Below are 27,478 nucleotides of genomic sequence, written 5' to 3' on the forward strand. Positions count from 1 at the left end.
CGTTGTCCAGGTAACTCCGGTCCCAACTTCCCAATTCAATGTAAGTGGCCAACTTATTAACACCAAAACTCTCTCCGTTTCATAATTTTTGTCTCAAATTTGATCAAAAATGGATGTATCTATTTCTAAAAGGTGTCTAGCTAGATACATGTAAGATTTCGATAAAAATTATGGAACGAAGGTAGGGAGGTATTTACACGTACTAGTAATTATTAGAATCGACGAGGGCTCTTCGGCAAGGAGAGAGAAATAAATTGGAAAAAGGAAGGAAATAAATTGGAAAATGATGTATACATGAACATAGCGTGCGCGATCCACAAAGCGGCAACCACCACGCACCGGCACCGGACGGCTGGTATACAAAGGGGAATGTTGATGGAAGATATGGAGATAGACTTGAATTGCTTCTCTCAGAAAGTTATATACGGAGAATAGACAGCGGAAGGTGCCACAACACACGTTGCGGCGATTAGGGTGACCGTCCGGGCTCCGGCCATGCAGTGCATGCATGCTTGCTTGCCTGGAAGAGTTATTCAAGGCTCAAAGCGTAGCGGTGATTTGATAAAGTCATATCGTCATATCCGGGGATCTATCACATGCATGCACCGATTGGAGTCCAACAGGCAACAGGTCGTGTTGAGTTGGAGCGGATTCCACTAGTCACGGCTGGTTGCCAATTCGCCATGTTCAAGAGTCGACCGCCAATCAAATCAAAGCGGGCGTTGTATTTTACTTCAACCGTTTTGGGGAGATAACATTTGACAAGCAATTTCCAATTTGTCAAGTCAAGTGGATCATACTCCCTTTCTAAATATAAAAGGTTCTAACTTTATCCTATAAAAATATTATAATGAAGAATTTAATAAAACTAATTTGAATTTATAAATTTTGATAATTTTTCTATAAACTTTATCAAACTTGAAGAAATTTGACTTAGGACAAAATTATGACTTATTGTATTTAAGAATGAGGTAGTAAAAAAACATATTTACAATTTTCTTTTATTTGCACTTCTTCTTAAATGAAAACTGGAAATTCATTTCTCATATTTTTTTAGATAAGTTCATATTACAACCCTAACCTAAACACAAAGTTCAAATTATCCCCCTCGACTCCAATATAGGTTAGAATACAACCTCCAACTACTCATATCATTTAAATAACCCTTTGATGCACCCAATAGATGGTTTTCTCATATGTGACATGTTCTGACCGAGTTGACTTAAAGGGCTGAAACGCAAAACTGCGGATTCCTATGTCCTGTTCAATTTGGGCCTTTCCTTTTTCATCCGACAGCTTAGGCGGATTGGGCGCACGGGTGCACCTGATATGCTCTCCGCCCCACAGTCCAGGGTATATGGGTCTACAGATGTCCACCCATTAGGACGGGGCTTGCCTGCCCCGCAGGCCTGCTCCCGTCGGTGCTCCCATCTTCATCCGACGGTCAATTTCTTTTCTGGCACTATTTTCTTTAATACTCGGGAGAAAAACCAGCTGGAAAAAAGAAACCGATCGCCTGCCCTCGCAAGGATAACTAACCGCCAGAGCCACACGCAGGAGCAGTACAGAGAAGTCACTGCCGGAGTTGGAGAATTGCTCCTCGACGGCGACTACCGTGACGAGGATCTGCGCCGGGAGGTCATTGGCTAGGTATCACATCAAAGTCATCTGCAAGTTATCCACAGAACCCGGCAAGACGAGGCGTGCTTTGCCTCATTGCCTGGAAGCAAATTCCTCTCGGTGGTTCCCTTGTTGATCCAATAGTCAATGGAGAAGTCCAAATGGGTCAATTCATGTGCAAATATAGAGCCATTGGAAGGAAATGTGAAGGCGGAGGAGATGATGGCGGCAGGGCCCCCGGCAGATGGGTCAATTCGTGGTGCGATGGCGGCAGGGTTCGGCAGCTCGAGCGTCTAGCAGGGCAGGGAGAGGAGATCGGAGCTGCCGGTTCTGCTGTAGCTCCAATCGAGTACACTTTTTGGGCTTTGATGTGTCACATATGGGCTTACTCTCCTCGCTCACTTCCCCAACAAACGCGTATTAAGCCCATCATCATCGCAGTAAAGCCCAATCAGCTGCTCCTGACTTCCTGAGGGACGGCGCCGCATTGTCAGAATCCTCGTCGCCGCGGAAAATGCTCCGCCGCGCCCGCCACTTCCTCCCTGCCAAATCCCGCCGCCGCCGCCAACCCCAACCCAAAGCCCCCGCCGATACCCCCACCCCGACCTACACCCGCGACATCGTCCGCCGCGTCAACACCATACTCCGCGACCACCCCTGGTCGGAGGCGCGGCCGCTCCTCCTCTCCCTCCCGGGCCTCATCTGGGACTCCCACACCGTCGCCCGCGTCCTCAAAACCCACCCGCCGCTCCAAAAGGCCTTCTTGTTCTTCCGCCTCGCCTCCTCCCCGGCCGCCAACCCCAGGGCCACCTTCCGGCATGACCGCTACACCTACACCTCCATGCTCCACCTCCTCGGCGAGGCCGGCCGTGTTCCCGCCATGCTCCGCCTCCTCGCCGAGATGCTCCGAGCCAGGGTGGACCCGGACGCCGCCACGTTCACGACGGTCATGCACTGGCTGGCGCGCGCCGGGGACGTTGACGCCGCGATGCGGGTGTGGGAGGAGATGCGCTCTCGGAGGGGGCGGTGCCGCCCCACGCTCGTCAGCTACACGGCGTGCGTGAAAATCCTGTTCGACGCCGGGAGGGCGGCCGAGGGCAGGAGGGTTTTCGAGGAGATGGTGGCCGAGGGGCTGCGGCCCAGCTGCACGACGTACACGGTTCTCATCGAGCATCTTGCCGACGCAGGTGAGGTGTTCGACAAAATATCCACGGCTTTCGTTTACCTGTAGGTTTTGCAGTGCGTTCTCGACGTAACCTGCTGGCTTGCTGTTCGATGGAATATGTAACGGATGCTCTTGTAGCTTACAAGTTTTTTTTAGGGTACACATAAGTGATCGTTAGCTGATATTCTTGCCCGATCTATTTAATTTCTTAGTGAAGTCCAGTTTCTTCAACTGCCTAGTGTTTGTGGGTTTTTGTTCGTTTTAGTTTAGGCAGAGCAGCAATGGGATCTAATTTAAATTGATAATCCCCATACTGGATTTGCATGCAGTGCTATGTTTATCATGTATTATGTAGCTTTTGTGTTCTGTTAGGGTGTGAAGTGAAATTAACTCAGTTTCGTCCACTTTTAAATCCATCACAGGCCCTGTATCTGCAACTGTTTCTTGGTTCAGGCATTGATCATACTATTCAATCGTGTTATATCCATTGAATTGTTAGCATGTGTTTTTGTTGACGCTAGTTAATTTCTATGATTATTTGTGTTCATTTGCACTGCATTTAGTTGTAATCTTTGTCATACACTGACATAAATCTAGTTGTGATCAGGAAAATTCAAGGCTACTCTAGAAATTATGAGTAACATGCGAGATGCTGGCGTAGAACCAGACAAACCACTCTGCAATATTCTAGTCCAAAAGTGTTCCAGGGCTCGCGAGATATCAGTATTGACCTTAATCCTTCAGTACATGAAACAGAAACTCATTGTTCTTCGTAGACCTATTTTTTTGGAAGCACTGGAAGCTCTAAGAGCTAGTGGTGAGAGTGATAGTCTTCTTCGGGAAGTGAATCCTCATCTTGCATTCGAAGGCATTGAATATGATCCAACATTTTCTCATCTAGGCTACATTACTGACAGAAGTGTGATTATATACTTTTTGGCTGCTAAAAACTGGTCTGCTATCGAGCACATGATAAACGAGTTGAACACAAGAAATGTGAAGTTTGAATCGCAAATCCTATCTGATATTATTCAGGCCAGCTGCGCAAATTGCAGACCATCATGTGGACTCACAGTTCTGTATTATAGTCTAAAAGTAGGCACTGAACTTGACAGATCTGCATATAGTTGCCTCCTTGGTCAATACATCAGAAACGATTCGTTCGATTTAGTGTTCAAGATTGTTGAAGGATTGATTAAATCTGGCTGTGATCTTGGATCATATCTGTTGTCTGTCTTAATACTCAGATTAGGTTGTGCTGGGCATTCTTCATACGCGACAAATATTTTTAGGTTATCATCTGCAGATCAGAATGTGATTACGTACACTGCACTTATGAGTGCCTATTTTCAAGTCGGTGAAGTTGATAAGGCTCTTGAACTATTCTCACAAATGATAACTAATGGAATATCTGCTTGTGCGGGTACATATGAAGTACTGATATATAGCTTACAAATGGCTGGACGGAAACGTGACTCTGAACATTACCGAAGAGAAAGAATGGAGATGCAATGGAAGCATCAGTATTGTGATGAGCATTCCCTTGAAGATAGCTTATGTAACCATCTTTTTTGTGGCTTTCATGGTTAGAAGATGGTTTATTCGGTGATATTCTATATCATGGTTTTCACTAGCTCAATCCATCCAGCTTCATGTTTTATCCCAGACTAAAGGTATTATACACATGGATCTCTTGATATTTGATTTGATATGTTGGTGACGCTCAAATGTGATTCATTTTCCATAGTATGAATCAAAAAAGTAGAACAGGTTGATCTAGCCTGCAATGAAATGATTAAGGATAGTAGGCACTGCCTGATTTTTCCCTTGGGTTCAGAAATGGTTTTGGTTTGAGAGGCCAAAATTATCACAACAAGATTTATGACAGCCAACTTCATGTTTTACTGATCTAGATCGTGCTAGGTTAATATGCAACTCCTTTACATACGAAATGTCTGTTGTTACAAAGGTAGCATATGTCACCTGAATTGCCTTCTGTAGTGCTGGGGCAAGCTGAACCATAAGGAGAAGTAGAACCAGACGAGGGGCAGTGGTTCTACTTCCTTAATGGTTGAGGTGGATGGGTTCAATTATATGTTTTGTTTACCCTCTCTTCCTCCTGTTCAGGATTGCGTGTGTCTAATCTGGTGTTCTTTGGCCTATGTTGTCTTTCGGTGCATCATTTAGCAATCTGCTCTTGGCCTCTTGCATTCCAGGGTGACTGATTATGGTCTCATCCACCTCATCTGATTGGTTGAGTTTAATTTTTATTTAATGTATCATTCATGCTCTGCTGGTTACTGTTGTAGTCATCGATTGGGCTATTGATTTTTTGTCCACATGTTCGCTTGGTAGCTAGAGATTTTGTCTACAATTTTATTACTCGCTCCATCACAAATTATAAGGTGCATAAGTTTTGTCCTAAGTCAAACGTCTTTAGGTTTGACCGAGTTTGTAGAAAAAATATAACATCTACAGTACGTCAGTACCAAATCAATATCAAATATATCCATCATGAATTATGTTGTCATATTATATTTATTTGGTATGGTAGTTGTGGATGTTGATATTTGTTTGTATAAACTTGGTCGAACATGAAAAAAAAATGATCTAAGTCAAAACTTATATGACTTATATTTTGGGAAGGAGGGAGTAGGAAGCTCAAGATAATGGGTGCGTTCTTTTTGGCTTCTTGGACCGGCTTCTCCTAGAAGCTGGCCTCACCTAGCTTCCTGGAGAAGCCGCGTCACAAATTTAGCTAGACTTTCAAAGTAGTTTAGGCCAAACTAGTTTGGTAGCCTAATCAAATTTAGGTGGCGGCTTTTCCAAAAAGCTAGGAGAGGACAGCTTCTCAGAGAAGCCAGTCCAGAAAGCCGAAAAGAACTGGCCCAATATGTCTCTTGTGCATGGTGCTTGCTCACTTTTCAGCGAATAACTGTACTGTATGTGGTTGCACTTTCTTTGATGTGTGTCAGCAATATACTTTATAGTTTATTTTCAGATAACTGCTACAGAAATCTTATACATTTTTATCTGTTTGGGAATTTCCAAATTGGTATCATGTGACCATGTAATTGGCTGTACTTCAAAAAAAGCATGATTGTAATATTGTTTGCTTTTAAAGCCCTTAATCTATGATAAAAAGTATCACAATTGAATCTTTATAATTGTCTTGAACTTTGTGTCCTTTGCAGCCTTGCCGAGCCTATCAGCGAGCTATGTTCAAAGATTTGCTTCAATTTGCCGGTTCCTGATTTGCTGTTGTTGAGCTTAGTGGTATTACACATGTGGTTAATTATGGTAATTCTGCTTGCTGTCGATTGGATCTTGTTGTCCTTGCGGTCTTAGACTCTTAGTTAGTCGTCATATATTTCTTATTGCTCTTGTTATCTTAGTTCTGATGATTGTAATCGTGTTGCAGAATAAACTATTCAGGTGCAAGATCAATATTAACAGCATAGCTCCTGACAAAAGCTGGTGGTATTTTTCATGCGATGGGTGTTCACATGGAAGTCTGTCCCGAATGGCACTATTTTGTAAATGTACTGAAGGTTGCCACAACAAGACTGCTGGTCTAATGTAATTTCTGAACTCTTGAAATGCTTTTCCTTTTGAAGCCATATTTTTTGGTAAAAAAATGAATAAATACTGTTGTTTTTGTACAGATATAAAGTGCCGATTATAAATTATTGGAGCCGTTGAGATGGTCTTCTTTTCTGGAACTGAATATCTTATTGGAAAACCAGCTGTTGTCGTCTGTGAATTGTTCACCTTGGAGGAATATGGTGGCAGATGTTACTGTGTGTCACGGATAATAGGCCAGGCTTCTCTAGAAAAGCTTTTAGTTTCTGTACCCATAGAAACTGCGGTGAGGACAATCCCATGAGGAACTGTATTCCAGCTCTTTTCGGTTGTAGTCTTTAAGCTTATTGTCTGTTTATAAAATGTCTGTAATACCCGTAGATTGAAATTCTAGCTGAAGTGGGTATTGTTTGCTACTCACTTGTCGAAGATAGATTCTCCTCGCTGCTATGACATTTATCATCCTATATTTCATCCATACACAAACGATAAATCCTCAAAAGAATAAGCGCATTGGTTTTTCACTACAACAACGTTACAGATAGATGGGTTGAGGCCCGGGCTTGGGAAAAAGAGATCGACCGAATCTGAATCTGTTTGGGAAACTCTTGGATGGCAATCTGCTCGTAATTAACTATATCTACCAGTACAATGTCTGTGCGTTGCAACGGATAAGCAGCTTAAATGAACTGAAGCCTCTTAGCTTGCCTTGCGCCATTCTATCCTTCACACCCCCTACAGTTGAAGGCTTGGGATCCATGTCGCGCATCGCCTTCTTGCTGCTGAGATATCAGTGGCCACATGTTCTAGAAGTCTTTGCCACTGATTGCAACAAATACTTAAGACGCCATAACTTAATAAGTGACAGTTACCTGTATCAGGATCAAGACATCCATTAGATCGGTGTCTTCACAAAGTGTCCTTAGAATGAAATCATAGTTATGAGGATAATTCAAGATACAACTGATGAGTACGTAATTCCGTAACATAACATAACATAATAGCACATCATGGCATAACATAATGGCATAACATAATAACACATTTGCATTATGATTTTTCAAAAAAAAAGGAAGCAAAATAAGCTCCAACAATGAGTACATGACGCAATCAAACTATCAAAATTATATAGCACAATAACATAAGTAAATTATGTTGGTGGATACTTTTCATTCATATGCAAGCACACTAAATAAATATTAAAGCAAGTCATGATCTTGAAACGAAAGTGATGACCAATTAGCAAGAGATCCTGTAGACATTACCCATACCGTTACTTCGCTTATTGTCAATCTTGTTTTCTTGCCAAGCTCATATTTTACTTTGCTTCCCTTTGTGTTTTCAACAACCTGTGGTGTGATAAACTGATAACATACAAAAGGCACAGTCAGGGATCAACTATGGATGAATCTGCAAGCATCATTGACAGAACAACCAAGATCACCTAATGTACTCCCCTGGAGTATTTGTTTGTTACTGGGTACTGACAAGCAGGTTTGAGGCCACCATAGTCAACATCGCAGCACTCCACATAGTCCACTGTCCCATTCAGAGCCGCCAATTTTAGGGCGAGCACTCTTCTTCGGCTCCGACGAGGCGAGCCTTCCTCTCCTTCTACCTACCACCGGACATCCCCTCTGTCCGAGAGATACACCACACAATCCACGACGTTTTGATCGTACTCTCCAACCCTCTTGTATGGTGCATCCCAGCAAACTCGAGCCGTGGACCCAGCCACCCGCCGACCACCGCCGCTCTGCTCTACCCCCACTGCCAACCCGACCGCCTGAAGGTCCGCGGCGACACCCTGTAGAGACCCCAGCCTCGTAGACCCGATTTGCGCCGCTTGTCGCCTACGTTGAGGACGCCGACCACCCTCCCCTGCCTCGGCTCACTGCAAGCCCGTTCCCCCCAGCCAACGGCGAGGAAGCATGCCACGGTCAGGAACCACGCGCCCTCTTCGGATTCAGCCGGAGTCACGGAGGAGCGTCGCCCCCTTCAGACCCTGCTGCCGGCTACCCCCTTCGAACTCAGGGCCACCACAGCCCCTCTCCCCCGCCATTATCCCCTGAATCTCCATGCGTTCGAGCGGACGCCGTGGTGACAATCAGGACGTTGTTCCAGCGACCGGAGTTCACCGTGTACGACACCTTGGGCTGGTCGCACTCTATGTACGGTGACGGTTGCTCGTGGCGGCAGCCATATATGGAGCTCGTCTGCACGGAGAGGGAGGTAGCACGTGAAGGATGGAGTTCGTGCAATGCGGAGAAGACACAGAAAATCGTTTCGGGTGAGGAGGTATTCCGTGACTCGGCGGTGGCAGTCGGTCGTAATTTTGACTAAGTGACATAGCCTGTACCATCACCACCAACTTCAATTTAATATATTGGTATAGATTGGGTAAAGATGGGATGTTTGAGAAGTACAGAAAGCTAGCTTTGAATTGAGGGTTGCAATGATCAAGGAAGTATTCTTTTCGGAATCGGCAGCGGTGGACCTAAAAGTTGTTGTAGAAGCCAAAAAGTATTAGGCCAAATATGTAGTCTGTGTACCACTAGGTTCAACTTTGACCAGTAGTTAGACCAATAATATGTAGTTTATATACCACAAAATCCATGTCAATGAGTTTGTATTTCTAAAAATGATTTGCCACATCATTGGAATAATTGATGTTCAAAGCAAAATTTTGAAATATGTGCACATCAACGTTGTGGGTGGGAGGGAGCATAAATTCACCATGTTATGAGGTGTCATAAAAAAAATCCCTATGTCATGACAAAAAATGGATGAAAAACATATATGATTTTTTTTTTCTGTTTGGGTATGTAAAGTCGTATGTTTCCGAGATTATCAATTGGATCAACAAATTACACGTTATACTGTAAATTTGCGCCCATTTTTTCAATGACAATATATAGCTGATAATTCATTAATCAAATTGATAATTAAAAAACGTGAGGTCTTATAAACCGATGGAGGAGTACCTCGTTCTGTCAACCTCACATATCACCTGCGGGAGACATGGAGAAATTAATCTCGGCCGTGGTGGTGCCGTTTATTGCATGCGATAAAAAGGGTCTTTGACTCTAGACCACTCGGTGTACACGAACGCGGACGCGGTTTGCCTGTTCTGCCGATATGCTCTCATCGGTGCCTACCTCCGTTAATTAGTCATCCAACGGCCGGGTGCATTTTTGTCTTAGGCCCACCGTTATCTCTTGTTTTCTTGCGTGCCCCCTTCATTCTCTATCCGAGCAACATGCCACGAACAACAGAAAACTTGGTGCCGCAGCTGCCCGCTAGAGAAGACACCGACGAGATCACGGTCGACATCTTAAATCAGAAAAAGTTCTAATTTGACATTTCAGCGCCATCAGTCTTGCTCCGTTGTTTGGTTACTAGTACTAGCTAAGGGCGGATCCAGTACTCAGTGTGATATCCATGGATCGGTCGATCGATGTATGCATTAACTTAGTTCATGGTGTGATGACATACTTGCTACCTATATATATGCAGAATTGAAGCCGAATCTTCTCTAAATTAATGACTTCAAGTCCATGCCAACATATAATTTGCAGGACTTTATTTTTGTAGATTCAACCGGTCCGGTCATAGTCGTAATCTACTAACTGCTCGAGTCGCAATTGTTGTCCTCGAAATCAAGTATCAGTTGTTGTCCTCGATCGATCAAATATATGATCGGTAAGGTGACCGGTACTCTCAGTCAAGAGAATCTCTGCATATTCTCAAAAAAATTATGTGCTTATACATTATATAAATTGTGCTGATATATTATCTACTATCTAATGAGTTAGTACAAATTAAAATTATGTGTTTCACGAGTTGTTTTAGTGATTATACATTACATAAATTGCTTAAGTGTTTGTGTTCAATATTAATTATCTCATATTATATGTTAAATCAAACATAATCGATAGATCGTGATATAAATATTTAAGATATAGAATATTTAAATATTTTTCAATTAATATGATTTGCCAACAGTTCTTCAGTGGAGTGAAAAGATGACCAACGACTCAAATCTTTATAAGTGTATAAAAATAAGCTTCCAAAAATATCTCCATATTTCCAGACCTAATAATATCATGTAGATATTTGGCATAATAGGCCCTTTTTGATATTGCGAGAGATATGCTATCCTATCAGCAAGAACTACACGATCTGAAACATGATCTGTCACAATCAGAACTCACTAAGAGAAAAATACACCATTGAGCATGATTATCATATCTATTGTCATTAAGTAAGATCTTGCGGATTTTGAGTTTGTGTCCTCGCGGATCCGTTCATATGGATTTCATGAGTTTATGCTAGTGTGTCATGCTGATTTTGTCATGTGGTCTTGTGTGGCTTTGGAGTTTTTTCGTGTTTTAGTGAATATCTTGTGGTTCAATGACCTGTACCTTTAGTGGATCATCTCCGGCCCAAGTACATTCAACGCTCATGTCTTCCCATCTCTTTGGATGGACGACTCTAGGCGCTTTTTTCTTTATTGAAGCATGGGCATAATTTCGTGTTGCAAAGATTGATATCATGGAGAAAATGTCTTCAAGATATTTCATTATAATTTCTAGTTATAATAGGAGTTACTTTGTAATTTGATCCAAAACATTGTAACTGTAACGATTATGAATTCTGAATAAAGATACATGTTATTCTAAAAAAATAGTAAGATGATTTCCATACCAACTTTCAATAAGAAAGAAATACATGTAAAGAAAGACAGTCTAGACAGCAGTGGGTAACCGTACATGGACATCAACAATAGATAGCCAAAATAACTAAGAGAGCGATAAGTTGCATCTCCCGAAGACTGGTCGATTGCATGAAGGCACGTTGGAACACTACGCGCACCGTCTCATGCGGGATCCGTCATCGCCGTCGAAGACTGGCCACCGAAGTAGACGACAATTGACCCGTCATCGCTGCCTCCTATGACTCCCTTCTTGGACCCTTTCCTAATTTATAACTTGGTAAATCATCGTCATCGCCGCCTCTAATAATTCAGAGTTAATTTAGTTAAAAATTTATAGATTTATTTTATACAGAGACACATGTACAAATCCTAAAGGTCCAAACAAATGTACATATAACCACGTTTATTGTCTTCAAATTAATCCAAATAGCCAACAATTTGTTGCAACAATTGCGACATCTAATATGAGTTTGTCCTTTCATCAATATATTCTTAAATAATATCACTCGTCCAGTTTAAGATTTTATTTGGGTGTTTTGTAAGTTTTTTGACTAAACTGTTAATACTCCCTCCATCCAACAAAGGATGTCTCAAATTTGATTAAATTTGAATGCATTTATACCCTAATTTATGTTTAGATATATCTAAATTTTGACAAGTTTGAGACATTTTTTGTTGAACTGAGGGAGCAGTAAATATTAGTCGCGTATTTTACTCGATCGTAAGACTAAGTTTTCTTTTTTCAGATGGACTCTAATTTATTTATTTTCATTTTCCTCGGCACTCTCGCCCTCGGCAGTTGGCCAGCTATACACTCCTCCCTCCCTCTGCGGCTCTGCCCCGTCTCGTTGCCGAGCGACCCAGCCTCCTCGCTCCGTGGATCGCCTTCCTCCTCGCGCGAGCGCCGCTACCCATCCCGCTGCCGAGCGCCCGAGCCCCCTAGCTCGTCTTCCTCCTCGCGCGAGCGCCTCCACCGCAGGTTGATCTCCCCTTCGATTCTCTCGCTCCCGACCGTTTCTCCTCTCATCACCCCACGGACGGATTCCGCCCTTTAGCTCCCGGTTTCATAATCTTCCCCAATTCGTAACTGAGGCAAAAATCAAGGTAGGGCGGCCGCCCTACCTTTCCCTACTGGGTCCTCCGCCCGTAGTGCCAACCAAGAGGAAAAGAAATCCATGAGGTCTCTGGATTGCAATTCTATAATCACAGTTTGACTGCCTGCATGTGCTAGATCCTTAAAAAATTATCATCTTGTAACCTGTCTTGCCATTCATGTTGCTTGCTTGCGATTTTAACCAAGATAAGATTCCTCCCCTCACTGGTGCTTGTTCCCATGGTCTCCCAACATTGCATCACCGATTATTCCCACTGTCCCCTCACCTCAAGATGCTGCCCTTGTGCTTTGCAGGTTCTGCCCCTTCCTCTGCGTGTGTGATCCAGCTTGGAGGAGGAGTTCTTGGTCTTGTCCTGTTGGCACTGTGCTTTCCCGGACCCAGATCTTGATGCAACTGCCGACTAGTTTACTGATCTAGAGGGTGGTCTGCTTGTGTTCTTGACCTGATTTGGTGGGGCTCTGGGCCTCTGGCACGGTGCAAGGGGGACAGTTCGGCGTGGATCTTTATCGCTAGTTGTTGGCCATGTCCTTTCACATGCCAGTGGCTACCGGTTTGGTACTTTCTTGATGAGTCAAGTGTTGTGGGTTTGTTGAGGTGTTTCTTCCTGGCTCCTATTTGGTGGTGACCGGTGACCACGAAGGGGAAGCAGAGGGGCCAGATAGAACAGAAAAGAGAGAGAAATTTTGCAGGTTATTTTTAGTTGTGGCACAATGAAGCATATGAAGCTTGGGTCCAAGGCGGATGTCTTTCAGACAGAGGGCAGCAATATCAGGTCAGTTAAGTTTCTGTTCTTGCTCAGAGGTTTTCTCAGATTTTATAGACATTATTACTTAGGGTGCTTGTGTTGGATATTGCTCTTGTTGGTTTTTTACTCCAGTTTACTACCTGGCTTTCCGCACAAAATGGAAGTTCAGAAATTAGTCTAAATTTTGTGGTTGGAATTGTGAGATCTATTTCACTCGATAGAAATTGGGCTTCAAGCAATTTTGCCAAGTTTGAGGGCACCTTCTTTTGATTGTTTCTTGAAATAAATTCCAGATCAATGAAGTTGCTAAAGGGGGCAATCATACCGGTTACTATTCATATAAGATCAGCAATTAATTTGGTCTGTGGTGGGGAAGGGGGTCTTGTTCTGTAATTTCCTGGGCTCCAGTTCTTAAATCGGGAGAAAAGGTAGTGGACATATAACATTGGTGCCATTTCTCTCTTTTTTTAGTTGCTAGTATGAGTTTAGGAGTCTGTATAAGACGTCTAATCATTCCGAAGTATACTATTACAAGCTTGCATTATCAAATGTTTTATTTTTGGACAATAAATTGCCAACAAAGATTTTCAATTTATTCATTGTTATAAACATATGGTTGATTAGTTTGATCATCTCAAAACTGCACAAGTACATAGCTATGTAATAGCCTCTACTTTTTTATCTGTATCATGTGTACCAACTAATTTTAAAACATATGCATATTCGGCAGGAGTTAGAATTCTTTCTCATTATAACAATCGTTACAAAATTGGTTGCCTAGCATGCCAAGCAGTGCATCGTATCATGACATCCAGATGGCTAACTATCCAACTGACGATCTTTATAGGTTAATTTGTCCTTGATTCTTGCTAGCAGCATATGTTCTTAAGTTTCCTCTGTACTTTGAGGGCATGTGCAAATTTAATGATAGGAATGCCTTTCCCAATTTGTTTAGTGTTCGTTTTTATATGAGTGAATTGGTTGTTGTCATTGTGGTCCATCATGTAGATTAAATCTTTAAGTTCTTCTTGCCTTGCTACGTCCAATTGGTTATTTAATGATTGATACATCACCAGTTATCAGTTTAATTAGTTATACTTGTCATACACACAGTACTACTTGATGTGAAGTTGCTTTCCGCACCCTTTTCTAGCATTGCTTTTGCTTGTGGTACTTTACTTAGGTACATGGTGTGTCACTCGCTGTCTCACTTTTAGCTGATTCGGTGGGTGAGGATTTTGTTTTAATTTTCATTTCAGCTCTCTTTTCTTTTGGATAATGTGATTTTACCTTGCCATCTTTGTGATCTATAACAAATATTTTGTGAAGTTGAACATCTTAATCAACCATTATTTTGGGCCCACTTCTATGAACTGTGCCACCTCAACACAGTGTGTGATAAACTTCACCATCCAATATCTCCACATACTGTCACCTTTGCTATTCTCTTGCAAGGATGTACATGTGTCTTCATGTCATGGTGGCATACTGTTCATTAAATCTGCTATCATCCGAATACCCTTGTATGGTTCAACCCCAGGAAATTTGCTAGTTGCATATTCCAGTTATGACATGTGCACACATCAGAAGAGGGATGGAGGTCATGAAAAAAAATTGTACAAATGGTCATATATCGATAATGTGGCCTGGAATTTGTTTATTACTGGGGGTGGGGGGAGTTAAGTAAAGCTGACCACCTTTTCAGATATTGCACCCGTTTTAGCTAGAAAATTGATTTGTGTGTTTTCACATCTTGCTCACTTCTTTATTGTGTTTTGCCTTTATTTTACTAAATTATGATGCTAATATTGTGCTAACATGCTATCAGGTTTGTTGCAACGGAGCTGGTAACAGACATCATTATCTCCATAGGAGATGTCAAGTTTTATCTTCACAAGGTATCAACTTCATTGTCTGTACACATTAGATTTTCAACACTGGAAATGCCTTGCCAAAAAAATTAAAAAGAATCTTGGAAGTGCTTACAGTTTATACATATGCTTTATGGTGTATGAGTATTGTTTATTTGCTCGGCGGCTCATTATTTTCTAATGCAGCTTTGCTCTATGTTACTTAACTAATTAAGTTGTGCACATCATTGGCAGTTCCCTCTTCTGTCAAAGAGTTCACGCTTGCAAAGATTAGTAGCTTCAAGTAATGAGGAAAACAACGACGAAGTGGATATATCTGACATTCCTGGTGGACCTTCAGCATTTGAAATTTGTGCTAAATTCTGCTATGGCATGATTGTAACACTCAATGCATATAATGTTCTCTCTGCTCGTTGCGCAGCCGAATACCTAGAAATGTTTGAGACCATTGACAAAGGAAATCTTATCTACAAAATTGATGTGTTCTTGACATCGAGCGTATTTCACGCCTGGAAGGACTCAATTGTAGTTCTACAAAGTACAAAGTCGTTACAGCCATGGACTGAGAATTCGAAGGTAATAAACCACTGTATCGACTCTATTGCGTCGAAGGCATCAATTGATTCGTCGGAGGTTGAGTGGTCATACACCTACAACAGAAAAAAACTTCTATCTGAGAATGGTGTCGGTTCTCATTGGAATGGAGTCAGGATGCAACAGATCGTGCCCAAGGACTGGTGGGTTGAGGACCTATGTGAACTCGAGATAGATTTGTACAAGCGTGTGATCCTAACAATCAAGGCAAAGGGAAGAACACCTGCTATAGTATTTGGAGAAGCATTGAGAGCCTATGCATTCCGATGGCTTCTTGGTTCACTAGAAGATGCTGTGAGCAATGGAATTGATTGTGCAAAACGTCGTGCAGCTCTTGAAAGCATTGTATTTCTGCTGCCTACTGAGAAAGGTTCAGTGTCATGTGGTTTTCTTCTTAAGCTACTAAGGGCTGCATGCTTGCTGGGATCTGGGGAATCTTATCGCGATAACTTGGTCAAGAGAATAGGCATGCAACTGGATGGTGCTTCAGTTGCAGAGCTTCTTATGCCAGCAACTAGCGGTGAAAACACTGTGTATAACGTCGATCTGATCATGGTAATAGTAGAGGAGTTCATGTCATATCATAGGGAGAATGGTAAGATGACTTTTCAAGATGATGATGAAGAAATCATGGAGGTTAAGAACTTTGCTTCTGTTTCTAGCATGTCAATGCTGGCAGTTGCAAAGCTGATCGATGAGTATCTTGGTGAGATTGCTAAGGACCCTAGTTTACCTCTTTCAAAGTTCATTGCACTTGCTGAAATGGTCTCTGCCTCATCCCGGCAAATGCATGACGAACTATATCATGCCATTGACTTGTATCTTAAGGTAATATTCACTTATGCATGTCTTGCTATTTCCACTTAGCATTTCCATTTGTTAAAGTTTGAAACTTACAGCCCATTCCACATTTACAGGAGCACCCCAGCCTATCAAAGAGTGAAAAAAAGAGATTATGCGGATTGATGGACTGCAAGAAGCTGTCCCAAGATGCGTGCATGCATGCTGTCCAGAATGAGCGCCTTCCCCTGCGTGTGGTTGTGCAAGTTCTCTTCTTTGAGCAAGTCCGAGCATCGGCTGCTTCTGCAAGGGGCGGCTCTGCAGCTGAGCTTTCATCTGCTGTTCAGTCACTTCTTCCCAGAGAGAATGGCAACTCCTATGGCAGCTCCAGGTCAGCTGCCACAACGACAACCGATGAGGAAGGTAGTGGAATCCCAACATCGAGTGACATCAACTCTTTCAGGTCGATGAGGCTTGCCAACAACTGCGGTGGCAGTGATAGCAGTCTCAGCAGCGACATCAACAAGAATGGCGAAGACAAGAGCACCGCTGGTAAGGCGAAGGCAATGTTGATGCCAAAGAAGATACTAAGCAAGCTCTGGTCCGGGAAGACAAACGTTGGCGAGAACAGCAGCTCAGACACATCGGAGAGCCCCGGTTCAGCCAATCCAGAGGAGTTGAAATCGACACCGTCACGGAACATGAGGCGTTCAATGCCCTAGTGGCCGGTGTTAACAGTTTCTTTTTGTTCTTGCTTTGATTTTCCTTTACACATGAGAGTAGTTATCCTAGAATGTGGAATACTACTTACTGACTTGTCCGATCGCCAATGATGTTTTTTGTAGCACTTGTGCTAGTAGTTATTTCCGTAGCCCGTAGAGGCTCAGTCATTGGTGTTGAGGAACACGTTTCATGAGATAAACCTGTAATTGTTTTGGTTGCAATATATATAAAGGAAGCCTCTTCTGGAGGTGCAGTAAAAAGGAAGATCAGAGCTTGATCACTCATGTCAAAATGTTTCATATCTCAGGTACACTAGCAGGAGCAGATGGATAGCACTTGAATTTTTGTAAGTTGGTTACTTTTCTTAACCTGAAGATACAAATCTAACCATTCACATCACCTACCCCTCTTTTTACATGATTCACCCACAGGATGAAGGAATTATTCAAAGACAGATACAATAAATTTAAAGTTCAGTAAAATACAAAAGCAACAATTTTCTTTGAAAAAAAAACAAATACGGTTTTGCTATTGAAAAGTTGACTGATTTGTTAGAGAGCAGTTGACGTGGAAGAGTAAGGATGACCCTCAGATCTTAATCCAACGGTTCTAATTCATCAACTTCGATTTAAGACATTTTTTTTAAAAATCACGCAACTGAGAAATACCACGCCCAAACAAATGTACATATCCAAGGTAGACTAAATGTACACCTTTGTATGACCTGCACATCACATGTGAATGCAAATTTATGCTCATATCTACTGTACAATTTGGTGAATAAAAATTCAGGAAACGAAGAATTAACACTGGTACCATGAAATTTGCACGGGCTCAATTACTCGTCCGAGCATACAATTCGTCGACGCTGTGACCCAGCTGGGCCTTGCCTTGTGCCAGGCCGGAAATGAATGCAGAGCCCACGAAGTCACGAGCCCCCCTCGAGAAAAAGGAATATCAAGTCCCAAGTCTGCCCACGACACGTACTGTGGTCAAACCGAATCCAGTTCTTGTGCGGCTCGCGTGGTCCATTTGCCACGGACACGCCTCTGCGGCGCAGTCAGGCGGGGATGTGATTGATCGATGTATCATCGCCTACCTGACGGGCCTGGAAACCTCCCATATATAAATCCCATTTTCCATTGCCCGACGGCGCACGTCACGCCGCATTTGCTTGACCACCACCAACAAGAACCACACCACGCACAGGCAGGACAGGCCCACTACTCCAAACCAGCTATAAAGGCATCTGAATTAACAAAATCCTCCACTTGTACCAGTATCACAGAAGAAATAGCCCGGCCGAAAGGAAAAGCTCCATCTCTTTGTATATCTAGCTAGTTGTACCTTGGCCAGATACGTGAGAAGAATGTACGAATGAATCAGGTCGAAGGGCCAGGCATACTCGCTGGAGCCGGGGTTGGTTTTGCCGGGGATGTTGGAGGACCAAGAAAAGACGCCTTGGATGCCGGAGCGACCTCGGCCCTTGGCGGCAACCAAAGGACAGGGCCAAACAAAACGAGTTCACGACGGCCACCCGCCCCCGGCCGTAGCTTTCGCTCGACCCTCTCTTTCTGCTTTGCCTCCCCCCTGTAGTCTCTAGCTTGTTCCTATCCACACACAACCCTTCTTCCTTGGCTTAAATTAATCAAGAACCCGCATTGAACTCCGCTGCTGCTAGGATTCTCTCTGCCTCCGCTGAGACATGTGTTTCAGTGGAAGCCTCCATCCCATTCATGCATGTGATCGACGCATAACATATGCATCAACGCTCGTTCTCTATCTGTTACACACGTTTTATTCGTTCCTTAAATGCAACGATAAGTAAAAGTGGACGGAGAACACATGCTGCTAACATGTTAATGTTAAAGAGGGGGGAGAACACAAGATCTACCAATCACATGGAAAATTGCAGCAATGAGTTCATAATCAAAACTATTTCCCTGCCATTTATTTTTAGTTGTTTTGCAATAAAGTAATAACCAACTCCACTGGTATTCAAGACAGCAATGGTGGAGTGTAAACAAAGGGTTTCTCAAGCTCAATTAGCAGAGTACCGCAATTAATTACTGATACCGCAGGAGGCCACCAGACTCCATATTGAACTGCATGCGCTAGTCATCTGAACCAAAAGTCCGAACTGATGAAAAGAGGCTAGACAATTAATCTTCTTTGGCTATTTTGACGTTTATTTTGGGGAGCCGCAAATATTTGTTTAAAATACTGCGTTGGTCAGAAGTCGAACTTAAGAGCTCCTGCTCTGATACCATATTGAACTGCACGTGCTAACCATTTGAACCAAAAGCCCGAGCTTATGAAAAGAGGTTAGACAATTTACTCCAGATCTTAACTGCGAGACAGAGACAAGAACAAGGGAACGAAGATGGCAAGCAGGCATCGATCAAGAAGCAAGACAGCAAGTAAAAGGCACTGTTGTGTGCGCGCGTAGAGGATCCCGGGGAAGCGAGACTGTTGCGGAACAGAGGCTATTGCGGCAACACGGAAGCGCCAACCGCCCATGTCATTGGAACCCCAGTACCAACCAAATACTCCTGCGGCCCCCATCCCCAGCCACTTGGGAGTCCCCACTGCCCCCGCCCGGACACATCATCGCTGCATCACCCCTCCCGTACCTCTGCCTGCATATAAGCGCCTCGCCCGCTCCAGCTCTCCAGCTAGCTAGCCAGCCCCCTCTCTGCCGCATATCCACCGACGACCTCCAGCCCCAGCACGTACTACTGCCAATCTCCGTCCCCAGCACCTACACACATCATAGGGATCGATTGAGCCGGCTGGCCGGGCGTTTTGGGTTGAAATCGACCGAGATGAGCTGCAACGGGTGCCGGGTGCTGCGAAAGGGGTGCAGCGACGCGTGCGTGCTGCGGCCGAGCATCGAGTGGATCGACGGCGCGCAGCCGCAGGCCAACGCCACCGTCTTCGTCGCCAAGTTCTTCGGCCGCGCCGGCCTCGTCGCCTCCCTCGCCGCCGTCCCGCTGCACCACCGCCCAGGTGCATACATATCTTACTTTAATTAAGCATCCGCAATTCCATTCCTTCACGCGTGGCAGGTAAGCTGTCAGTTACAGATTTTATTAGAATGTCAAAAACGCAAGGCAGCTCTTCAAGCTCTGCAAGGGACGGCCGGCCTAGCTTTGTTGATCACAGTACAGTGATCGTCAGCAGTTATCTTATCTTGTGCTAGCTAGCTTTACCAAGGTGGCCACTGGCCAGTAGTAATATACTACGGAGTACAAGCGTCAGGGCGCCACCTGTACGAAAGGTTAAAAATTTGCTAACATTGGTTTCGTCTAGACGAACAATGTTACCGGCCTGATGACACGAGACCTGACCGTTCCACGTCGGCCACTACAAACGGGAGTATTTTCAAATATTCTTTTGGACGGTACGCGGCCTTCCGACGCACCCATGGGACAAACAACAGAGAGAGAGGAATCTTCCGCCCATGCCCAATTGCACCTTGCCAAACACACCCTTTTGTTTAACTAAACTTAATTAGTACTAAGAGATATGCTAATTAATCATGACGACAACTGCCTTCCGACCTTTGTTACAGAGGTCAATTAATATCTTTAGTTTGGCCCCTCCGATGTTGAACAAGTAACCCATATTCGTGCTTGCCCCCATGCATTCCCACTGTGCCTAGTATTCGAAGATCATTTAATTTGGGCTATTATTCTCTAGAAACTTCTATAGATTATTAACCCAATCTTAATTACTAGTCCATCTTGAAAGTTGAAACTAAATAACTAACGTGTTTACGATGGGTTATAATATCTGCAGCGTTGTTCCGGTCGCTGCTGTACGAGGCGTGTGGGCGGACGATCAACCCGGTGAGCGGCGGCATCGGGCTCATGTGGACGGGCAACTGGGACCTCTGCCAGGCGGCCGCCGACGCCGTCCTGCGCGGCGACTCCCTGAGCGCGCTCTCCGCGGTGCCGGCCGCATTTACCGACCGCGACATGGCCGGCCTCTACGGCTGCGCCAACAACAACAACAACAACACCGGCAGCTCCTCCTCGCTCCTCCACCACGCTTCATCCTCGCCCGAGAACTCATCCTCCTCCAAGCCCTCCAGGAAGCGGATCAAGCCCAGCTTTGGCGGAGCACAGCAGATGAAGCCGCCGCGGGCGCTGATGCAGGCCTGCGAGCTGGACCTGTGCCTGACGCCCGTGTCGCCGATGGGCGGCGGGAGGCGGCAGCAGGGTGCAGGCGGCGGCGCGTCGGACGAGTACTCGACGACGACGTGCGACGAAGCCAGCGGCGACGCCGAGGCTGGGGCGCCGGCGCTGCTCAACCTCTTCAACTGATCTGATTGTGTAGGGGCGCCGATTGTGTAAGGTGTAATTGTACACGACGTCTCCAGAGGCAGGGTTTAAGGGTCATCTGGGGGTGGAGGTTAATTAGCTGCGTGAAGTTAATGAGGCTCTTTGGGACGTTTAACCTGGTTTTGAAGTAATTAATCCGTGCTAAATGTTCGGTTTCGGTGAATCAATTGACAAGTTGGTTTTGTAGAGCAAAATATGGTGGTGATCGCAGTGAGTGACACAAAGATCCCGCAATTCATTTAAGATGAATAGATTGGTCCGGTTTATGAGAAAAATTAGGCCGAAAACCATGCAAGAAAGGATCAACCTGCATAGCTCAACTAGGTCCAAAGCCCGACACACCCACAACATAAAACTGTCCCGTCATCCACATAACACAAGAACAGTAACGGTAGTACAACAAACACATCTTTGGGGCTGCTGCCCCGGCATCCAACCGCCCAAAAGCGCCCCGCGCAAACCACCTTCACCCCCTTCCAGGGCCGCCGTCTTGACATCCACCGCTCGCACAGGAGCTGCAATGCCGCACAAGAGGGGCTCTCCGTAGCCCTAGCCGTGCAAAAGCAACCGCTCGCAGACCTCGGCCGTCGCACCAAACCCGGGGCCGCCACCCCGACATCCAAGACAACCAATTCCCAAGGAGATCGCATTGACCGGGCCGACAATCTCACTGACCCAACAGCACAAGATCCACACCCTCGCCGTGGCAAACCGCAGCCCCACACCATAGAGCTACAGAAGCAACGGTTTCCGGGGCCGCCGCCCCGACATACACTGTAACCAAACCCGAGGCTGCTGCCCCGACGTCCGCCATCCACGACGACCAAGCAAAACCACATAGCATCCTGAAGCTCATACATGTCAACGATCTTGGCCTGCAAGGAGGAAGCGACGTAACCGCCGCCATCGCCCGCTTCGGACAAACCGGAGCTTGGGTTTTCACCCGGAAAGCCAAAAACCCGCTTTTGGAAGGGAAGAAATCTACGACGACGCCTCCAAGGAGGGATCCGACGCCAAAGAGCGCCGCCGCCGTCGGCTCTGAGCACATCGGAGCAAGTCTTTCGCCTAGCACAGCCCATCCACCAAAAGGAACAACCAAGTAGGCTGCTGCCGACCAGGGCACAAGACCCAGCACGCCACGCAAAAATTGCATTTGTCATCACCACCACCACGCCCAGCAACCACTGCGGCACCCCAGCCACGATGCAAGTCAGGCCTGGCGCCCTGAACGGCCGCCGGGTCCCCTGTCACGACCCTGCCGCGCCGCCGTCCCAGATCTACGGCACACCGTCACCACCGTAGATTAGCAGCCGGGGCTCCACCAGGACCAGAGTCCACGTCGACCCACCACCTCGAGCTCCCCGTGAGGCAGCAGCAGCAGCTCACCGAGGTGCTGCCACCGTCAGATCCGAGCGCAGGCTCAAGACCGACGGCCGCCCGTCCACGGCGCCGCTCCCTGCACGAATCCTCGCCGAGAGCCCAAGCCAACGCCGCCATCTTGCCGTCAAGTGCAAGCGTGCATCTATGGTGATGCCATTTGACGGTTCTTCCCTTCCAATGACATATTTAGAAATTAGAACACGTTTTTTCTTTCGTGCACTTTTCATCATTATAAGTAGAAAAATAACCGACCAGTTTATAGTAAGAAAAGCTAGCCAAAAACTATGCATCCACGACACACATAAACCAACCCTTTGGCACAACTTTCAAACTGCTTCATCTCGCATATCGGCCAAGGCCGGCGAGCCAACATTCAGGACGAAGGCAGCCTACGTGGCCAAGTCACGGGCAAAACCGACCTGATTGGCGGCAATAATGCTTCAAGCAGGACGAAGGGCCAAGATTATCAATTTTATACTTAAGTGCCAATTGGAGACGAAAATATACTTTTCTCTACAAAATATAATATAAAAAAAGATACAGCTAAACATATCAATACGGATCTAGTTTCAAAGATCAGTTTCAAAGATCTTGTCACGACAAACACAACAGTTATACTAAGGTACCTAAACAAATTTTTATTGCATACGACGGCATGGCCTTTTTTTTGTAAAAGATATCATGGCCTTACTACCAAATACTTACCTCCCAATGCACTAAAACAGCTGTGTGGCAAGTGGCAACAACAGAAAATAAAAACAATACCGGTTAACAAGAACAGACGCAACAGTACTTTTTATGCTTTCAAGGCCTTTGTCACACCGGAAGACTATGTCTACATAACCTATCAATCCTATTATGGAACCCATTTTCCTTACTAGGGTGCGACAACAATTAGTATGCCAAAATATAGTACGATTTCATGAAGACAGTAATATGAGACCATTCTTCTAACTGCATCAAACTAATTGGCATCCAACCTTAACAGCTTATTTTCTTGCATAAAGATCAAATCAGGCAGCACAACATGACTGATACAGAACAAAGACAATGTCGTGGCCATAGCTTCTTGCTTACTGCATCAGTTAGAAAATGGTCTTTTGCGCCTCTGAACATCAAACTCTACATCAATGAGGTCAGTTATACCAGCTTTGATCTTCTGTCCCACTCGGACGGGACCTACACCATCAGGAGGAGTACCTGCAGAGGATTGCATGAATGAAGCACAAACTTACCTCCCAATGCACTAAAACAGCTGTGTGGCAAGTGGCAACAACAGAAAATAAAACAATACCGGTTAATATCACATCGCCCTCCATTAATGTCATGAAGGAACTGATATAACTGATTAGGGAAGGAATCTTGAATATCATATCACTTGTGAGTCCCTTCTGCCTAAGTTCATCATCTACCTGGATATTGTTCCTCAATGCTTGTTAGTGGTATGCCATTAATTCAGGCTGCAACAAATAAGACTCGGTATATATTTGCATAAATTACCTTCAGCCAGAGTTCTAGATCATAGGGATCAGGGACAGCTGATTTCGGAACCTATTTACAGAGAAACCGTCATCGATGGTAGTGAAAATCGTTGATCATGACAATGGAATTAAATATAACATGTTCAGGCATAGGAATTGTTAAGTATATGATATCTCCTCTTATCAGATCGGTCTTTTAGGCTAGATGGTTGGTTGCTATATCTTAACAGGGATGACACAGTCAACATTCAAAGGTCAGCATGAAAGCCATAAGCCCACAACAAACGGAGGAAACAATTCGTTACCACTACCTATATTTTTTCATCCCCCAACTTATTTCCATATTCCTGACTTTTCAAATTCCATGCATTTTCATCGAGAATGAAAATGAAGTAGATATCAAGAAACAAATATTTACAGATCAAACAAAAAATGATCCGATCTCAGCGTAAGAGAAATCATGGCTTACCACTGCACTAATTGGAGTAAAGGTGTCCTGTACTTTACCCAAAGTCCAAGGAAGACCTGCACGCTACAAATTTTCATTGGTTATAAGTACCAGAAAGTTCTAGAAGAAAAATATTTTACATTACAGAACTGTGCTTTTACTTATAAGGTCATGCTGATCAGTAGTTACTACAAGTTTCGCACAAAGCTAGTACCAAAATCAGTATGCCATACTTATCAGATAAGAAATTGTAGGAAGTAACAATGTGCCAAAACAAGAAGTACCTGGTTTGGTATATTCACGTGATTGTAGAAACGATGAAACATTTTAGGATCGATACAACATCATGTTTGTTGGTGAATTTCTTTACGCTGGTCAAATGTTCATATCCATATTTTTCAACTACTATTCGACCTGGTAACTAGGAGTCTAGGAGAAACTTCTGAGAGCACAATGACAGTTTTTTTTGCTAATTTTAGTTTTGGAAGTTGAATGTCCTATCCACATTTTTGAGTTTAAACAATCACCATTAATGGCGTATGGCATGTAGCAACAATAAAGAACAGGTCAAGATCTAGAACAACTGAACAAGACCAAAGAAATCTACAACTGCTAATGCAAACCTTAGCAGTGGATTGGAGATCATCTGATGACATGTCCAAAGCAAGCGCATAACCTGGGAAATGAGACGATGTAAGCAGTTAGAATAAAGTTTATTATGTCCCAGCTGGAAAAAAAAATGAAAGGCTTCACATTGACTCATCTAGTTGATGCCTGCAACGTTAACAGAACACACATATAATAACCCCAAAAGAAGTTGTTTTCCTTGGGAGTACTAGAAGAAATAGGGAAACCTGCCAAACAAGACCAGAAATAGCTAAATACTAAACGCTCATCAACACAGATAGTCAAACATTGAAAGCTTTTCACTGAAGTTCCACTCTAATAAAAAACACATATTCCAAATAGATGTGAATTCAGGCCATTCGCCACAACGAGTCTCCTATAAAGATGTCAATAGGTGGCGGCAGTCCGTTGACCTCCTCCCCTCTTAATCGGAGCCATTAGATCTGTTGAAAAAGGCTGAGATGGTAGTCTATTTTGCTATTAAAGTTGGAATAAAATTACCCACACGTGCCACTAATATAAAATAGTGAATTATGCGCATGTCAGATAGGCTAAGCTTGGATCACCATTCACCAGTATCTCTCTCTGATGGGTTGTCTAATTAGTTTTATCAAAGAAACATATTACACTGCATGTTAGTTAGTCTAATTTGTTTCATTCGTAGCAAATCACATATTTTAGATATTGTTGAGAAGAGAACACATCCAACACCCAACAACAAGACAATAAAATGTCATTTAGTTCAGCACAACAGGCATTTAAGATTGAACAATAATGATAACCAAGAACTTGTTTATTGTAGAATCCCTATTTGCATTTTTTTTCCTGGAGGCTTGTTAAATATCAAAAGATTAATACCTAATCGGAATTGCTAACAGATATTGCTCTTATTTTGTCAAACTGATGCCCACATCTTGCCGAATCAAAATTCTCACGGTTTGTTTCTATATCCTAGTAGGTTTTGCAGGAATTTTTTTAACAAACATACATTGCTCTTATTTTGTAAAACTAATGCCCAAATCATTTGCAATTGCTGAATCAAAGTTCTCCCGGTTTGTTTTTATATCCTAGTAGGTTTTGCAGGACAATGAGTAAAAAACTTTGCAATTGCACTAGTTTACCTCCACGGACACGAACGCAAATCTCTCGTGTCGCACAATTCTTCAGATTACTTGTTGCAATAAAATTCTTAAGAGCAGTACCAGTAAGCGCAGGGAAAAAATCTCACTGATCTCAGAACTCTGGCTCTTAATTACCTCCGACGAAATCCATGGCGGAGGCCTCGGGGACGTCGCGCGCGCGCCGGGAGATGACGACGGCGAGCTCGACCTCGTGGTGCAGCGACTCGAGCGGCTCGGGCACCTCAATGGCGCCGGCGTTCGGGCCCGCGTGGAGGAATGACGACGTCGGCTTCAGGAACAGCACCGGTTCCTGCAATCAGAGGAATAGGGCCGCGGCCGGCACCGAATCAGAGACCGCGTACGAAGAAGGGTGCCAAGTGTCTTGCCCTCTTGGGATCGGAGGGGGTCGTAGGGGCATGGACCTTGAGGACAGGGTTGGCGAGATCCTTGGCGTGGGCTACGTAGTTGCGCCCAGCTCCGACGATCTTCGTGCTAGCAGCGAGGAGCCTCTGCGCCGCCGCCGCCGCCGCCATGGCCGGCGGGAGAGCTGCGACTCCGTAGTTGAGTGGGCGTGCAGGTGCAGGTGGTGCGGTGGGTGAGTGGTGACCGGAAAGAGCAAACAGAGGACGAAAGGTTTTCTGTTTTTCCCAGCGAGCTATAGACCTGCCAGGCGGCTGTTTGGACTGATAGATATGACAAGGCTTTAAGGCCCAGACTACAGAGCTACTGGGCCATTACCTTTCTTTGCGACAGAGGACTAAAGGCACATATTGGCCCAATCTGTAGCAGTGTAAGCTAGCACTACAAAATTGATTATGCTAAATCCCCTCAAATTTTTTTTTTGATTATGCTAAAAAAAACAACGAAAAATTGAATAGTACAATTAACATGTATTTTTCCTTTTTTCATGGAAAACGCAAAACTTCTGTCTCGTTCAAAATAACCATTGTTCCAAGTTCCAACTATAAGCATGCATAGTTGAAACTTGGAACAATGATTATTTTTTCCTATTTTTTCCCTGAAAAAAAAAACTATAAGCATGCATGCGCTGCTTCGAAATATCGGACAATTGTGGCTCACAGAGTTGATCGTACTGGGTGCTACGTATCCAGGAATTAACAGGACGTTCGTATAAACTTAGTGGAGGTGCACGTTGCACATGA

General features: G+C 44.3%; 4 protein-coding genes and 2 long non-coding RNA genes across 11 annotated transcripts; 3 read left to right on the top strand and 3 right to left on the bottom strand.

Moving 5' to 3' along the window:
- Positions 1 to 1,549: 1,549 nt before the first annotated feature.
- Positions 1,550 to 6,810, top strand: LOC100831512 (pentatricopeptide repeat-containing protein At2g01390). 4 transcript variants are annotated; one of them, XM_024457433.1, is made up of 6 exons: positions 1,651 to 2,807; positions 3,393 to 4,458; positions 4,913 to 5,015; positions 5,980 to 6,085; positions 6,207 to 6,364; positions 6,451 to 6,810. In XM_024457433.1, the coding sequence occupies exons 1-2, from the start codon at positions 2,135 to 2,137 to the stop codon at positions 4,373 to 4,375; spliced, it is 1,656 nt and encodes a 551-aa protein (XP_024313201.1). In that variant the 5' UTR covers positions 1,651 to 2,134; the 3' UTR covers positions 4,376 to 4,458; positions 4,913 to 5,015; positions 5,980 to 6,085; positions 6,207 to 6,364; positions 6,451 to 6,810. The 4 variants fall into 4 exon arrangements, with proteins under 4 accessions (XP_024313202.1, XP_024313201.1, XP_014752489.2 ...); XM_024457432.1 differs by lacking the exon at positions 4,913 to 5,015 and having other exon boundaries at positions 1,660 to 2,807; positions 6,451 to 6,800; XM_014897003.2 differs by lacking the exons at positions 4,913 to 5,015; positions 5,980 to 6,085 and having other exon boundaries at positions 1,652 to 2,807.
- On the bottom strand, positions 6,593 to 8,858 carry LOC112269919. Its single transcript, XR_002962180.1, has 2 exons — positions 7,633 to 8,858; positions 6,593 to 7,239 (listed from the first exon to the last, which is right to left on the bottom strand). It is a non-coding gene; the product is annotated as an uncharacterized LOC112269919 (long non-coding RNA).
- A 3,016-nt stretch (positions 8,859 to 11,874) lies between these two features.
- On the top strand, positions 11,875 to 17,172 carry LOC100831812 (BTB/POZ domain-containing protein NPY4). Of its 3 annotated transcripts, XM_024457014.1 has the most exons (6): positions 11,876 to 12,063; positions 12,493 to 12,971; positions 13,238 to 13,372; positions 14,773 to 14,842; positions 15,050 to 16,237; positions 16,327 to 17,172. In XM_024457014.1, exons 5-6 carry the CDS (start codon positions 15,188 to 15,190, stop codon positions 16,909 to 16,911), a joined length of 1,635 nt encoding a protein of 544 aa, XP_024312782.1. In that variant the 5' UTR covers positions 11,876 to 12,063; positions 12,493 to 12,971; positions 13,238 to 13,372; positions 14,773 to 14,842; positions 15,050 to 15,187; the 3' UTR covers positions 16,912 to 17,172. The 3 variants fall into 3 exon arrangements, with proteins under 3 accessions (XP_010232704.1, XP_024312782.1, XP_014753084.1); XM_010234402.3 differs by lacking the exon at positions 13,238 to 13,372 and having other exon boundaries at positions 11,875 to 12,063; XM_014897598.2 differs by lacking the exons at positions 11,876 to 12,063; positions 13,238 to 13,372 and adding an exon at positions 12,126 to 12,264.
- LOC112269805 lies at positions 17,063 to 18,509 on the bottom strand. The gene is made up of 2 exons (XR_002961943.1): positions 17,729 to 18,509; positions 17,063 to 17,636 (listed from the first exon to the last, which is right to left on the bottom strand). It is a non-coding gene; the product is annotated as an uncharacterized LOC112269805 (long non-coding RNA).
- Positions 18,510 to 19,495: 986 nt separating this feature from the next.
- LOC100832110 (LOB domain-containing protein 37) lies at positions 19,496 to 21,452 on the top strand. Its single transcript, XM_003562241.4, has 2 exons — positions 19,496 to 19,921; positions 20,714 to 21,452. The coding sequence occupies exons 1-2, from the start codon at positions 19,738 to 19,740 to the stop codon at positions 21,238 to 21,240; spliced, it is 711 nt and encodes a 236-aa protein (XP_003562289.1). The 5' UTR covers positions 19,496 to 19,737; the 3' UTR covers positions 21,241 to 21,452.
- A 1,921-nt stretch (positions 21,453 to 23,373) lies between these two features.
- LOC100832416 (probable acylpyruvase FAHD2, mitochondrial) lies at positions 23,374 to 26,966 on the bottom strand. The gene is made up of 7 exons (XM_003562242.4): positions 26,738 to 26,966; positions 26,451 to 26,625; positions 25,191 to 25,243; positions 24,589 to 24,651; positions 24,139 to 24,189; positions 23,933 to 24,050; positions 23,374 to 23,838 (listed from the first exon to the last, which is right to left on the bottom strand). Exons 1-7 carry the CDS (start codon positions 26,846 to 26,848, stop codon positions 23,720 to 23,722), a joined length of 690 nt encoding a protein of 229 aa, XP_003562290.1. The 5' UTR covers positions 26,849 to 26,966; the 3' UTR covers positions 23,374 to 23,719.
- Between the last annotated feature and the right edge of the window lie 512 nt (positions 26,967 to 27,478).

The sequence above is a fragment of the Brachypodium distachyon genome, chromosome 1, assembly GCF_000005505.3.
Source record: "Brachypodium distachyon strain Bd21 chromosome 1, Brachypodium_distachyon_v3.0, whole genome shotgun sequence".
NCBI classification, from domain to species: domain Eukaryota; kingdom Viridiplantae; phylum Streptophyta; class Magnoliopsida; order Poales; family Poaceae; genus Brachypodium; species Brachypodium distachyon.

Bases quoted from the DNA above. Each gene is read 5' to 3' on its own strand.
- LOC100831512 (XM_024457433.1), top strand. From the start codon at position 2,135: ATGCTCCGCCGCGCCCGCCACTTCCTCCCTGCCAAATCCCGCCGCCGC. The intron at 2,808-3,392 runs GTGAGGTGTTCG...AGTTGTGATCAG, and splicing joins CGAGCATCTTGCCGACGCAG to GAAAATTCAAGGCTACTCTA.
- LOC100832416 (XM_003562242.4), bottom strand. From the start codon at position 26,848: ATGGCGGCGGCGGCGGCGGCGCAGAGGCTCCTCGCTGCTAGCACGAAG. The intron at 26,626-26,737 runs GTCCATGCCCCT...CTCTGATTGCAG, and splicing joins TCGCCAACCCTGTCCTCAAG to GAACCGGTGCTGTTCCTGAA. The intron at 24,190-24,588 runs GTAAGCCATGAT...CTCTGTAAATAG, and splicing joins TTACTCCAATTAGTGCAGTG to GTTCCGAAATCAGCTGTCCC.
- LOC100832110 (XM_003562241.4), top strand. From the start codon at position 19,738: ATGAGCTGCAACGGGTGCCGGGTGCTGCGAAAGGGGTGCAGCGACGCG. The intron at 19,922-20,713 runs GTGCATACATAT...TAATATCTGCAG, and splicing joins CCCGCTGCACCACCGCCCAG to CGTTGTTCCGGTCGCTGCTG.
- LOC100831812 (XM_010234402.3), top strand. From the start codon at position 12,910: ATGAAGCATATGAAGCTTGGGTCCAAGGCGGATGTCTTTCAGACAGAG. The intron at 14,843-15,049 runs GTATCAACTTCA...CATCATTGGCAG, and splicing joins TCAAGTTTTATCTTCACAAG to TTCCCTCTTCTGTCAAAGAG. The intron at 16,238-16,326 runs GTAATATTCACT...CCACATTTACAG, and splicing joins CCATTGACTTGTATCTTAAG to GAGCACCCCAGCCTATCAAA.